Source organism: Oncorhynchus nerka, linkage group LG12 (assembly GCF_034236695.1).
Source record: "Oncorhynchus nerka isolate Pitt River linkage group LG12, Oner_Uvic_2.0, whole genome shotgun sequence".
Classification (NCBI taxonomy): Eukaryota; Metazoa; Chordata; class Actinopteri; order Salmoniformes; family Salmonidae; genus Oncorhynchus; species Oncorhynchus nerka.
This window is the reverse complement of record NC_088407.1, coordinates 89265708-89280540: the sequence shown is the minus strand read 5'-3', so window position 1 is coordinate 89280540 and position 14833 is coordinate 89265708. Positions and strand designations below refer to the sequence as shown.

General features: G+C 44.2%; 1 protein-coding gene across 1 annotated transcript in view; it reads right to left on the bottom strand.

Moving 5' to 3' along the window:
* Positions 1 to 4805: 4805 nt before the first annotated feature.
* The window catches only part of si:ch211-168d23.3 (BRD4-interacting chromatin-remodeling complex-associated protein), a 69629-nt gene continuing 59601 nt past the window's right edge, over positions 4806 to 14833 (bottom strand). Inside the window, 2 exon segments of the mRNA XM_065025038.1 lie at positions 4806 to 7194; positions 11302 to 11404. Of these exon segments, the coding sequence (XP_064881110.1) occupies positions 5693 to 7194; positions 11302 to 11404 (1605 nt within the window). The 3' untranslated portion in view covers positions 4806 to 5692.

The window sequence follows — 14833 nt, the reverse complement described above, 5'->3', positions numbered from 1 at the left end:
GATCGTTTGATAACCCTACAGAAGGAACCCGTGGGTCTTTCTTATATATATATATATATATATATATATATATATATATATATATATATATATATATATATATATATAGCTGACACTAAAAATGCTTAGTCATGGCTGATTCCACCCCTCCCCTGCAGCTCGGGGGCATCACAAGCCATCTTGGGGTTCATCTTGTGAGTTTTGTGGTGTTTCTCAGACGCCAAGATGCTTTAGAAACAACGAGGGGTTTGTGTGTTCTACTCCTCCAGGCTCGGGTCCCCAAACACCAACTCCGTCTATGGAATGTAGGTTTACTCACCAAGCCATCACAAATCAATTTCTTAGTGTCAAGCCCCAGAGGCCCAACTCGCCTCACACAGATGAGAGTACTGAGAAACCTCATTCGATGCAGTAAAACAGTATTGTAAACATCATCTTGTAATATTTTTTTCTACCATCGTGTTCAGTTAAATACATTTACATCTCTGGCTAATCTTTATATCACCTCTTGTTCTGTCTGCATGTTTTATATCAAGAATGAGATGGGCGGCGGCAGCGGCATCAGTTCAGTTGAACAAGAGAAACACAAAATAAACACTGTTTTTTTAAATACAAAATCATTTTAATAGTCTGTAAAAATCTTGTACAAAAGCGTTGTCCTTTTACATTTTGTAAATGAACGAATCGCTTCTCATGTCGTTCATCTCCCAGGAGTCTTTTAGTTGGATGTTGTCAGTATTTAATGAAGTTTATACAATCCACTGTTGTGGTGTTAAGGCCTCTTGATATTGCCATTAAAAACATTCTGTTAGTCAAATGGTTTGTCGTTTTGTTGTTGTTGTTGTTTTGATTCAGTGTATAACATGGGCTGTCTCAAATTACAACCCTTTTTTCCCCTGTACCCTGCTCTACGTTTTGACCAGGGCCTTATGGGCTGTCCAATCACACCTTCTAGTTTCGCAGTTCAGTCAAAACAACAAACAAAATACATTACAACAACAACAAAAAATGTCTCAACAAGCAGAAATTCCCTCATTCGCCCCCAAAAAATGTTCTTCAATTCAAACAGTAATTTGTTTGGTTCAGTGCTGCTCAACAGACGTAACAGTGGAATGTCACAACCATAAACGTGAGGCACGTTCAGCAGGATGCCAATGTTTTTTTTTTTAACGTTCAGATGGAAATATGCGATGTATTCTGAACAAAAATATAAATGCAACAATGTTAAATGATTTTACTTCGTGTGTGTGTGTGTATATAAATCGAAAGTCGATTTAAATACATTTTATTTAGGCCCAAATCTATGGATTCCACATGACTGGGCAGGGGTCCAGCCATGGATGGGCCTTGGGAGGGCATAGACCCACCCACTGGGTTGCCAGGCCCAGCCACATGGGGAGATTGGCCCAGCCAATCAGAATTCGTTTTTTTTCTCCCGCAAAAGAGCTTCTATTTCAGACAAATACTCCGACATACGGAACACTTCTGGGATCTTGTATTTCAGCTCATGAAACATGAGACCAACACTTAACTTGTTTTTTAAAATATTTTTGGGGTCGGTAGAGAAACGTGCAGCTAGAGTCACGTCAGCTCTATAGATGGAATTTACTGATCAAGCCTTGGATCAATCAATTCCCCCTGTTGGTATAACACGCCTTGGATCAATCAATTCCCCCTGTTGGTATTACACGCCTTGGATCAATCAATTCCCCCTGTTGGTATAACACGCCTTGGATCAATCAATTCCCCCTGTTGGTATAACACGCCTTGGATCAATCAATTCCCCCTGTTGGTATAACACGCCTTGGATCAATCAATTCCCCCTGTTGGTATAACAAGCCTTGGATCAATCAATTCCCCCTGTTGGTATAACACGCCTTGGATCAATCAATTCCCCCTGTTGGTATAACACGCCTTGGATCAATCAATTCCCCCTGTTGGTATAACACGCCTTGGATCAATCAATTCCCCCTGTTGGTATAACAAGCCTTGGATCAATCAATTCCCCCTGTTGGTATAACACGCCTTGGATCAATCAATTCCCCCTGTTGGTATAACACGCCTTGGATCAATCAATTCCCCCTGTTGGTATAACAAGCCTTGGATCAATCAATTCCCCCTGTTGGTATTACTATGAACTACTGAATAATCGCGGTGCCTAGCAGCACTGTACTATATGACTGAATACCAGAATTCACATTTTGTTCAGTGAAGTGGAACTTGTTTGTATGATTTTTTTTTTTTTTTTTTTTAAACCCCTGAACTACCTGTTGACTCCCAATTCTCTGAAATGGTTTCCGGAGTAAGAGGTTTAAACACACAAATGCATTGCTTTTACTTTCACATATTCAGGGCTCTCCATTTTAGAGGTCATTTAAGCGTAATGGTCAAGACACACATCTCAATTTTAAAAAATAAAGAAAAGAAAAGTATTGAAAATGTAACACTACCCCCCCCCCCCCCCACACATTAATTAGCCTTTTTACATGAATGATAGATTGTCAAGTGTACAAGCCGAACAGCGACTTTTATGTTTTCGCTTTTTCTTCACATTTGTGTCTTCCCTTAATTATTCAGCCTTGAACATAAACGGCCTAATTCAGGGTAATATACAGTTGAAGTCGGAAGTTTACATACACTTGGGTTGGAGTCATTGGGGCGGCAGGGTAGCCTAGTGGTTAGAGCGTTGGACTAGTAACCGAAAGGTTGCAAGTTCGAATCCCCGAGCTGACGAGGTACAAATCTGTCGTTCTGCCCCTGAACAGGCAGTTAACCCACTGTTCCTAGGCCGTCATTGAAAATAAGAATGTGTTCTTAACTGACTTGCCTAGTTAAATAAAGGTAAAATTAAATTAAAAAAATTAAAACTCATTTTCAACCACTCCACAAAATGTCTTGTTAACAAACTATTGTTTTTGCAAGTTGTTTAGGACATCTACTTTGCATGACACAAGTCATTTTTCCAACAATTGTTTAGACATTATTTCTCTTATAATTCACTGTATCACAATTCCAGTTCGGTCAGAAGTTTACATACACTAAGTTGACTGTGCCTTTAAACAGCTTGGAAAATTCCAGAAAATTATGTAATGGCTTTAGAAGCTTCTGATAGGCTAGTTGACATCATTTGAGTCAATTGGAGGTGTACCTGTGGATGTCTTTCAAGGTCTACCTTCAAACTCAGTGCCTCTTTGCTTGACATCATGGGAAAATCAAAAGAAATCAGCCAAGACCTCAGGAAAAAAATTGTAGACCTCCACAAGTCTGGTTCATCCTTGGGTGCAATTTCCAAACGTCTAATGGTACCACTTTCATCTTTACAAACAATAGTACGCAAGTATAAACACCATGGGACCACGCAGCCGTCATAATGCTCAGGGAGGAGACGCGTGTGGTGCTAAAAGTGTAAATCAATTCCAGAACAACAGCAAAGGACCTTGTGAAGATACAAAATAATCTTTATCCACAGTAAAACGAGTCCTATATTGACATAACCTGAAAGGCCACTCAGTAAGGATGAAGCCACTGCTCCAAAACCCCCATAAAAAAACAGACTACGGTTTGCAACTGCACATGGGGACAAATATTGTACTTTTTGGAGAAATGTCCTCTGGTCTGATGAAACAAAAATAGAACTGTTTGGCCATAATGACCATCGTTATGTTTAGAGGAAAAAGGGGGAGGCTTGCAAGCTGAAAAACACCATCTCAACCATGAAGCACGGGGGTGGAAGCATCATGTTGTGGGGGTGCTTTGCTGCAGGAGGGACTGGTGCACTTCACAAAATAGATTGCATCATGAGGGAGGAAAATTATGTGGATATATTGAAGCAACATCTCAACACATCAGTCAGGAAGTTAAAGCTTGGTCGCAAATGGGTCTTCCAAATGGACAATGACCCCAAGCATACTTCCAAAGTTGTGGCAACATGGCTTAAGGACAACAAAGTCAAGGTATTGGAGTGGCCATCACAAAGCCCTGACCTCAATCACATAGAACATTTGTGGGCAGAACTGAAAAAGCGTGTACGAGCAAGGAGGCCTACAAACCTGACTCAGTTACACCAGCTCTGTCAGGAGGAATGGGCCAAAATTCACCCAACTTATTGTGGGAAGCTTGTGGAAGGCTACCTGAAACATTTGACCCAAGTTAAACAATTTAAAGGGAATGCTACCACATTTTAATTGTATGTAAGCTTCTGACGCACTGGAAATGTGATGAAAGAAATAAAAGCTGAAATAAATCATTCTTTACTATTATTCTGACATTTCACATTCGTAACATAAAGTGGTGACCCTAACTGACCTAAAACAGGGATTTCTGACTAGGATTAAATATCAGGAATTGTGAAAAACTGTGTTTTTAAATGTATTTAGCTAAGGTGTATGTAAACTTCCGACTTCAACTGTATAGACCAGACCACCATGGGATCTCTGAGCTGGCTGCAGGAGGAGGAGGAGGAGGAGAGGTGAATGAGGAGGGAGGAGAGGTGTATGTAAACTTCCGACTTCAACTGTATAAAGCTGATGATTCTCCTAGTTTTTGGTCCAAGGCTGGTAGAAGATACAGGTGAGCTCCAGTCTCTGGGGCCGGGCTGGTAATGTGGTGTGTTAGGAGGCCAGGTATACTGTGTGTGCCAAATGGCGTCCTATTCCCTATTTAGTACACTCGTTTCGATAGGGGTGTCATTTGGGACGTACTTGGAGACCTCTCACTACACTACAGAACCCTCACACAGAAACCCTTTGCTCTTATTGCTTGCTTGTTAAGAAGTTTTGGATCTGTTCTCGTCTTTTAACCCCCCCCCCCCAAAAAAAATAAAAAAAATAAATAAAAGACATTCAAATCACAGTTAGAATCCAGTGTGAACATCCATTTTTTTTCTCCTCGAAAAGCAGGACTGTATCTTTCACACCTTGCGTCAAAATCTTTTCTCTTTTCGCTGTGACTCTTGACTCTTGTGAATGTATGGGATATGATGCCATTTGCTGGTGTATTCAGGGGTGTATTCATTAGTGCACACCGCAGCAAAAAATGTTTTTTTTTTTTTTTTTTTTTTTGCAACAAGAGATTCTATTGGGCAAAAGTCAGGTAGGTGCTTCCCTGTTTCGCCCCCTGTCTTGTTCGTAGATTAACAATACGTTTCTTTGGGGTTAAACCGTTATGTTGAAGAAAGAATCATCAGGTCATTCACAATGTTCCTAAAAACACTGACTCACTCAAACTCACCATCTACCCCCGACACCCAGGCACAGAGATTCACATAAAGACAACCTTCCTGCTCTTAATCAACCCAATAATCACATTTTTACACAGTTGGCACAGATTATTGAAATAATCCACTATAGGAATCGTCTTAGTAATATAAAGCAAAAATAATAATTCACATTTGAAGAACATATTTTTTAAAAAACAAAGTATTAAATGAATAATCTCAGCCATGCTGTTCTCCTGTCTCTGTTTCTCACTGTTATTTATAAATATGATACACCTGGCGTCGTGATCCTCAAACTACCACTGACACGGTATATCTCCTACTGAATTTGATTTAATCTCACATGTACATCAAATGAAGTATCTAGAAGATAATGCTTGGTGTAAATTTCTCTGCATTTCCTGTTTTTTTTGTGCCTAGTCTTTATCCCTCGTTCATCCCTCCCTTCCTTCCAGGTGTCCCTCATCTCAGGAGTCTCTAGAGGTTTCCTTGTAGGATACTAGTGATGGCCTGGTCCAGTAGGGAGGCGGGGCCTGCAACCGGGCACGCCCCCTGGATCCGGGGCTGGGCTGCAGCCGTAGGACCCTGCAGGCGCTGCAGCTCCAGGATGCTGTCGATGGCACTCTGCAGGTGTTCACTGAGGGTGTTGTCCTCTGGCAGGGGGGGTTGGGGGCTAGGACTAGCCTCGGGCGTGTAGCTGGTCTGGGGAAGAGGCTGGGGCCTGTCGCTGGCCTGGGGAAGAGGCTGGGGCCTGTCGCTGGCCTGGGGAAGAGGCTGGGGCCTGTCGCTGGTCTGGGGAAGAGGCTGGGGTCTGTAGCTGGCCTGGGGAAGAGGCTGGGGCCTGTCGCTGGTCTGGGAAAGAGACTGGGGTCTGTCGCTGGTCTGGGGAAGAGGCTGGGGCCTGTCGCTGGTCTGGGGAAGAGACTGGGGTCTGTCGCTGGTCTGGAGAAGAGGCTGGAGTCTGTAGCTGGCCTGGGGAAGAGGCTGGGGCATGTCGCTGGTCTGGGAAAGAGACTGAGGCCTGTCGCTGGTCTGGGATAGAGACTGGGGTCTGTTGCTGGTCTGGGAAAGAGACTGGGGCCTGTAGCTAGTTTGGGAAAGAGGCTGGTGTCTGTCTCTGGTCTGGGGGAAAGGCTGGGGCCTATAGCTGGTCTGGGAAAGAGACTGAGGCCTGTCGCTGGTCTGGGAAAGAGACTGGGTCCTATAGCTGGTCTGGGAAAGAGGCTGGGGCCTATAGCTGGTCTGGGGAAGAGGCTGGGGTCTATAGCTGGTCTGTGGAAAAGGCGGGGGCCTGTAGCTGGTCTGTGGAAAAGGCGGGGGCCTGTAGCTGGTCTGTGGAAAAGGCAGGGGCCTGTCGCTGTGCCTGTCCGCCTGGAATGGGAGGTCCGGAAGCGTGGGCCTGAAGCGTTTCAGTTTGGGGGTACTCATCTCTCCAGGGTCTGAAGGGGGAGGCTCTAGACAGGCAGTCTGTTGTGGGTCTAAGCTCGGCATAGTAAGGGAGTTTGGGGAACTTATATTTTGTGAACCCAGTGCTGCTGTCTGAATCTGTGCAACAGATTCCCTGCTGTCACTATGGTGACCATGTGGGATGTCCTCTACTACTTTGGAGGGCAGGGCTCCGTTCGACATCTCCTCATCGATTGGATGGCAGGAGGTCCTATGGGAGGAGCCCTGCTCAGTCAGATCAACACTCCCATTGATCAGTTGGCCGGTGTAGTACCGCTTGTGACCAGAGGGGGCAGTATCGTGCACGGTGTCACAGGCTGAGTTGTGAACCACCATCCTGGATCCAGCCTTGTGTTTGATGGTGAGCCTAAGGCCTCCGCGGCTGGTGGAGTGGTAGGTCCTGAGTCCCGGGGGTCGTTCGGAGAGTCTGGTCCAAGCTGGGGGGGAGGGGAGGCTGCCAGACCGATCCAGCCCCACACGGGATAACGCGGAGCTGGAGGACTCAGATGCATGCAGGGTCATCAGGAAGGACTCTGTGGAAGATACAAGCATAAAGGTACAAGGGGAGGGAACGCTACACATCGGTACATTACATAACACTGACTGACTATGTTCACAGAAGAGCTCATTTAACTTCAAAGAAAGACATTAAAATGACGTTTCTGGTTAAACATCACAGTGCTTCACTTTTAGCCCAGTAGGTACACTACACCTGTACCTGTACCAGTACACCTGTACCTGTAGGTACACCTGTACCTGTACCAGTACACCTGTACCTGTTGGTACACTACACCTGTACCTGTAGGTACACTATACCTGTACCTGTACACCTGTACCTGTAGGTACACTACACCTGTACACCTGTACCAGTAGGTACATGACACCTGTACCTGTACACCTGTACCAGTATGTACACTACACCTGTAGCAGTAGGTACACTACACCTGTACCTGTACACCTGTACCTCTACGTACACTACACCTGTACCAGTAGGTACACTACACCTGTAGGTACACTACACCTGTAGCAGTAGGTACACTACACCTGTACCTGTACACCTGTACCTCTACGTACACTACACCTGTACCTGTAGGTACACTACACCTGTACCTGTACCTGTAGGTACACTACACCTGTACCTGTACCTGTAGGTACACTACACCTGTACCTGTAGGTACACTACACCTGTACCTGTAGGTACACTACACCTGTACCTGTACCAGTAGGTACACTACACCTGTACCTGTACCAGTAGGTACACTACACCTGTACCTGTACCAGTAGGTACACTACTACACCTGTACCAGTAGGTACACTACACCTGTACCAGTAGGTACACTACACCTGTACCTGTACCAGTAGGTACACTACACCTGTACCAGTAGGTACACTACACCTGTACCAGTAGGTACACTACACCTGTAACTTTACCTGTACACCTCTACCTGTAGGTACACTACACCTGTACCTGTAGGTACACTACACCTGTACCTGTACACCACTACTTGTAGTCACTTGTACAACTCTAACCCTAACCCTACACTACACCTGTACACCTCTACCAGTAGGTACACTACACCTGTACACCTCTACCAGTAGGTACACTACACATGTGCATCTGTACCTGTAGGTACACTACACCTGTACCTGTACACCTGTACCAGTAGGTACACTACACCTGTACCAGTAGGTACACTACACCTGTACCTGTACACCTGTAGGTACACTACACCTGTACACCTGTATGTACACTACACCTGTACACCTGAACTTGTAGGTACACTACACCTGTACCTGTACACCTGTACCTGTAGGTACACTACACCTGTACCTGTACACCTGTACCTGTAGGTACACTACACCTGTACACCATAGGTACACTACACCTGTACACCTGTACCTGTAGGTGCACTACACCTGTACACCTGTACATGTAGGTACACTACACCTGTACCTGTAGGTACACTACACATGTAAACCTGTACCTGTAGGTACAATACACCTGTACACCTGTACCTGTAGGTACACTACACCTGTACACCTGTAGGTACACTACACCATGTACCTGTACACCTGTACATGTAGGTACACTACACCTGTACACCTGTACCTGTAGGTACACTACACCTGTAGGTACACTACACCATTTACCTGTACACCTGTACCTGTAGGTACACTACACCTGTAGGTACACTGCACCATTTACCTGTACACCTGTACATGTAGGTACACTACACCTGTACACCTGTACATGTAGGTACACTACACCTGTACACCTGTACATGTAGGTACACTACACCTGTACACCTGTACATGTAGATACACTACACCTGTACACCTGTACATGTAGGTGCACTACACCTGTACACCTGTAGGTACACTACACCATGTACCTGTACACCTGTACCAGTAGGTACACTACACCCGTACACCTGTACCTGTAGGTACACTACACCATGTACCTGTAGGTACACTACACCATGTACCTGTACACCTGTACCTGTAGGTACACTACACCATGTACCTGTACACCTGTACCTGTAGGTACACTACACCATGTACCTGTAGGTACACTACACCATGTACCTGTAGGTACACTACACCATGTACCTGTACACCTGTACCTGTAGGTACACTACACCATGTACCTGTACACCTGTACCTGTAGGTACACTACACCATGTACCTGTAGGTACACTACACCTGTACATGTAGGTACACTACACCATGTACCTGTAGGTACACTACACCATGTACCTGTAGGTACACTACACCTGTACACTACACCATGTACCTGTACACCTGTACCTGTACACACCAGTAGGTACACTACACCTGTACATGTAGGTACACTACACCATGTACCTGTAGGTACACTACACCATGTACCTGTAGGTACACTACACCTGTACACTACACCATGTACCTGTACACCTGTACCTGTACACACCAGTAGGTACACTACACCTGTACCTGTACACACCAGTAGGTACACTACACCTGTACCAGTACACACCAGTAGGTACACTACACCTGTACCTGTACACACCAGTAGGTACACTACACCTGTACCTGTACACACCAGTAGGTACACTACACCTGTACCTGTACACACCAGTAGGTACACTACACTACACCTGTACCTATACACACCAGTAGGTACACTACACCTGTACCTGTACACACCAGTAGGTACACTACACCTGTACCTGTACACACCAGTAGGTACACTACACCTGTACCTGTACACCTGTACCTGTACACACCAGTAGGTACACTACACCTGTACCTGTACACACCAGTAGGTACACTACACCTGTACCTGTACACCTGTACCTGTACACACCAGTAGGTACACTACACCTGTACCTGTACACCTGTACCTGTACACACCAGTAGGTAAACTACACCTGTACCTGTACACACCAGTAGGTACACTACACCTGTACCTGTACACACCAGTAGGTACACTACACCTGTACCTGTACACCTGTACCTGTACACACCAGTAGGTACACTACACCTGTACCTGTACACCTGTACCTGTACACACCAGTAGGTACACTACACCTGTACCTGTACACACCAGTAGGTACACTACACCTGTACCTGTACACCTGTACCTGTACACACCAGTAGGTACACTACACCTGTACCTGTACACACCAGTAGGTACACTACACCATGTACCTGTACACTTGTACCTGTAGGTACACTACACCTGTACCTGTACACACCAGTAGGTACACGACACCTGTACCTGTTCCAAAATCATGGGCATTAATATGGAGTTGGTCCCCCCTCTGCTGCTATTACAGCCTCTCTTCTGGGAAGGCTTTCCACTAGATGTTGGAACATTACTGCCGGGACTTGCTTCAATTCAGCCACAAGAACATTTGTGAGGTCGGGCACTGATGTTGAGTGATTAGGCCTGGCTCACATTCAGCATTCCAATTCATCTCAAAGGTGTGCGATGGTGTTGAGGTCAGGGCTCTGTGCGGGCCAGTCAAGTTCTTCCACACCGATCTCAATAAACTAATTCTGTATGGACCTCGCTTTGTGCACAGGGACATTATCATGTTGAAACAGGAAAGGGCCTTCCCCAAACTGTTGCCACAAAGTTGGAAGCACAGAATCGTCTTAAGAGTCATGTTAAGATTTCCTTTCACTTGAATTAAGGTGTCTAGCCCGAACAATGAAAAACCGCCCCAGACCATTATTCCTCCTCCACCAAACTTTACAGTTGGCAGTATGCATTGGGGCAGGTAGTGTTCTCCTGGCATCCACTAAAACCCTGTTCTGTGAGCTTGTGTGGGCCTACCACTTCGTGGCTAAGCCGTTGTTTCTCCTAGACGTTTCCACTTACAGTTAACCAGCTCTAGCAGGACAAAAATTTGAAGAACTGACTTGTTGGAAAGGTGACATCGTATGACGGTGCCACGTTGAAAGTCACTGAGCTCTTCAGTCAGGACCATTCTACTGCCAATGTTTGTCTATGGAGATTGCATGGCAGTCTGCTCGATTTGATACACCTGTCAGCAACGGGTGTGGCTGAAATAGCCGAATCCACTCATTTGAAGGGGTGTCCACATACTGCTGTGTGTATATATAGTGCATCTCCGCTCCCCCACGGCACTAACCTGGGTCTCTACGGGCCCTGTGTCGGTCCTCACCCAGGGAAAACCTCTCTGATTGGAGGAACAGACGATCCAGCATCACCATCTCTGCCGACGGCATCACCTGCTGTTGATATTGATAAATGGGGGACATTGGTACATACAGTGTGATAGAGTGCCTTCTGTAATTATTGGGACATTGGTACATACAGTGTGATAGAGTGCCTTCTGTAATTATTGGGACATTGGTACATACAGTGTGATAGAGTGCCTTCTGTAATTATTGGGACATTTTTTGGGACCAAAAGTATTGGGCCAAATTCACTTACACGTGTATTTAAATAGTCAAACGTTAAGTATTTGGTCTCATATTCACAGCATGCAATGATTATATCAAGCTTTTGACTCTACAAAAACGTGTTGGATGCATTTGCTGTTTGTTCTGGTTGTGTTTCAGATGATTTTGTGCCCAACATAAATTAATGATAAATAATGTATTGTGTCATTTTGGAGTCACATTTGTTATAAATAAGAATATAATGTTTCTAAACACTTCTACGTTAATGTTGATGCTACTACCATGGTTACAGTTCATCCTGAATGAATCGTGAATAATAACTGAGAAAGTTACGGATGCACAAATATCACTGTCATTTGTAATGGTGAGAGGTTAGCATGTCGTAGGGGTATGATAGGAAATGCTAACCTCCCCTGTCATTGTAATGGTGAGAGGTTAGCATGTCGTAGGGGTATGATATCAAATGCTAACCTCCCCTGTTATTGTAATGGTGAGAGGTTAGCATGTCGTAGGGGTATGATAGGAAATGCTAACCTCCCCTGTCATTGTAATGGTGAGAGGTTAGCATGTCGTAGGGTTATGATATGAAATGCTAACCTCCCCTGTCATTGTAATGGTGAGAGGTTAGCATGTCGTAGGGGTATGATATGAAATGCTAAACTCCTTTGTTATTGTATGTAAGTCGCTCTGGATAAGAGCTTCTGCTAAATGACTTAAATGTAAATGTAAATGTAATGGTGAGAGGTAAGCATGTCTTGGTGATATGATATGAAATGCTAACCTCCCCTGTTATTGTAATGGTGAGAGGTTAGCATGTCGTGGGGGTCTGATATGAAATGCTAACCTCTCCTGTTATTGTAATGGTGAGAGGTTAGCATGTCGTGGGGGTATGATATGAAATGCTAACCTCCCTTGTTATTGTAATGGTGAGAGGTTAGCATGTCGTGGGGGTCTGATATGAAATGCTAACCTCTCCTGTTATTGTAATGGTGAGAGGTTAGCATGTTGTGGGGGTATGATATGAAATGCTAACCTCCCTTGTTATTGTAATGGTGAGAGGTTAGCATGTCGTGGGGGCATGATATGAAATGCTAACCTCCCCTGTTATTGTAATGGTGAGAGGTTAGCATGTCTTGGAGGTATGCTAACCTCTCCTGTTATTGTAATGGTGAGAGGTTAGCAAGTCTTGGAGGTATGCTAACCTCTCCTGTTATTGTAATGGTGAGAGGTTAGCATGTCTTGGAGGTATGCTAACCTCTCCTGTTATTGTAATAATGAGAGGTTAGCATGTCTTGGAGGTATGCTAACCTCTCCTGTTATTGTAATGGTGAGAGGTTAGCATGTCTTGGAGGTATGCTAACCTCTCCTGTTATTGTAATGGTGAGAGGTTAGCATGTCGTGGTATTTGTCCGTCTGTAACTTTCTCACTCACCATTATTCACGATTCATTCAGGCTTATCCGTAATCATGGTAGTATCTACATTAATGTAGAAGTGTTATTCTTATCTACAATAAAGGGACTACAAAATGACACAATACATTATTTACCATTCATTTCTATTGGGCACAAAATAATCGGAAACACAACCAAATCACATGTACTTATAAAGCATCCTTGTGTTGTCCATGTATCAGTGAAAGTTGACACTGTGTTTCCGAATAGCATCACCAAGCAGTAGCATATAAAGTTGAAGTCGGAAGTTTACATACACCTTAGCCAAATACATTTAAACTCAGTTTTTCACAATTCCTGATATTTAATCCTAGTAAAAATAAATCCCTGTTTTACGTCTGATAGGATCACAACTTTATTTTAAGATTGTGAAAAGTCAGAATAATAGTTGAGAGAATGATTTATTTCAGCTTTCATTTCTTTCTTCACATTCCCAGTGGGTCAGAAGTTTAGATACACTCAATTAGTATTTGGTAGCATTGCCTTTAAATTGTTTAACTTGGGTCAAACGTGTCGGGAAGCCTTCCACAAGCTTCCCACAATAAGTTGGGTGAATTTTGGCCCATTCCTCCTGACAGAGCTGGGGTAACTGAGTCAGGTTTGTAGGCCTTTCTATAGGATTGAGGTCAGGGCTTTGTGATGGCCACTCCAATACCTTGACTTTGTTGTCCTTAAGCCATGTTGCCACAACTTTGGAAGTTTGCTTGGGATCATTGTCCATTTGGAAGACCCATTTGCGACCAAGCTTTAACTTCCTAACTGATGTCTTGAGATGTTGCTTCAATATATCCACATAATTTTCCTCCCTCATGAAGCCATCTATTTTGTTAAGTGCACCAGTCTCTCCTGCAGCAAAGCACCCCCATAACATGATGCTGCCACCCCGTGCTTCACGGTTGGGATGGTGTTCTTCGACTTGCAAACCTCCCCCTTTTTCCTCCAAACATAACAATGGTCATTATGGCCAAACAGTTATATTTTTGTCAGACCAGAGGACATTTCTCCAAAAAGTACGATCTTTGTCCCCATGTGCAGTTGCAAACCGTAGTATGGCTTTTTTATGGAGTTTTTGGAGCAGTGGCTTCTTCCTTGCTGAGCGGCCTTTCAGGTTATGTCGATATAGGACTCGTTTTACTGTGGATATAGATACTTTTGTACATGTTTCCTCCAGCATCTTCACAAGGTCCTTTGCTATTATTCTGGGATTGATTTGCACTTCTTGCACCAAGGTACGTTCATCTCTAGGAGACAGAACGCGTCTCCTTCCTGAGTGGTATGACGGCTGCGTGGTCCCATGGTGTTTATACTTGCGTACTATTGTTTGTACAGATGAATGTGGTACCTTCAGGCATTTGGAAATTGCTACCAAGGATGAACCAGACTTGTGGAGGTCTGCAATTTTTTTCTGAGGTCTTGGCTGATTTCTTTTGATTTTCCCATGATGTCAAGTAAAGAGGCACTGAGTTTGAAGGTAGGCCTTGAAATACATCCACAGGTACACCTCCAATTGACTCAAATGGTGTCAATTAACCTATCAGAAGCTTCTAAAGCCATGACATAATTTTCTGGAATTTTCCAAGCTGCTTAAAGGCACAATAAACTTAGTGTATGTAAACATCTGACCCACTAGAATTGTGATACAGTGAATTATAAGTGAAATCATCTGTCTGTAAACAATTGTTGGAAAAATTACTTGTGTCATGCACAAAGTAGATGTCCTAAACAACTTGCCAAAACTATAGTATGTTAACAAGAAATTTGTGGAGTGGTTGAAAATGAGATTTAATGACTCCAACCTAAGTGTA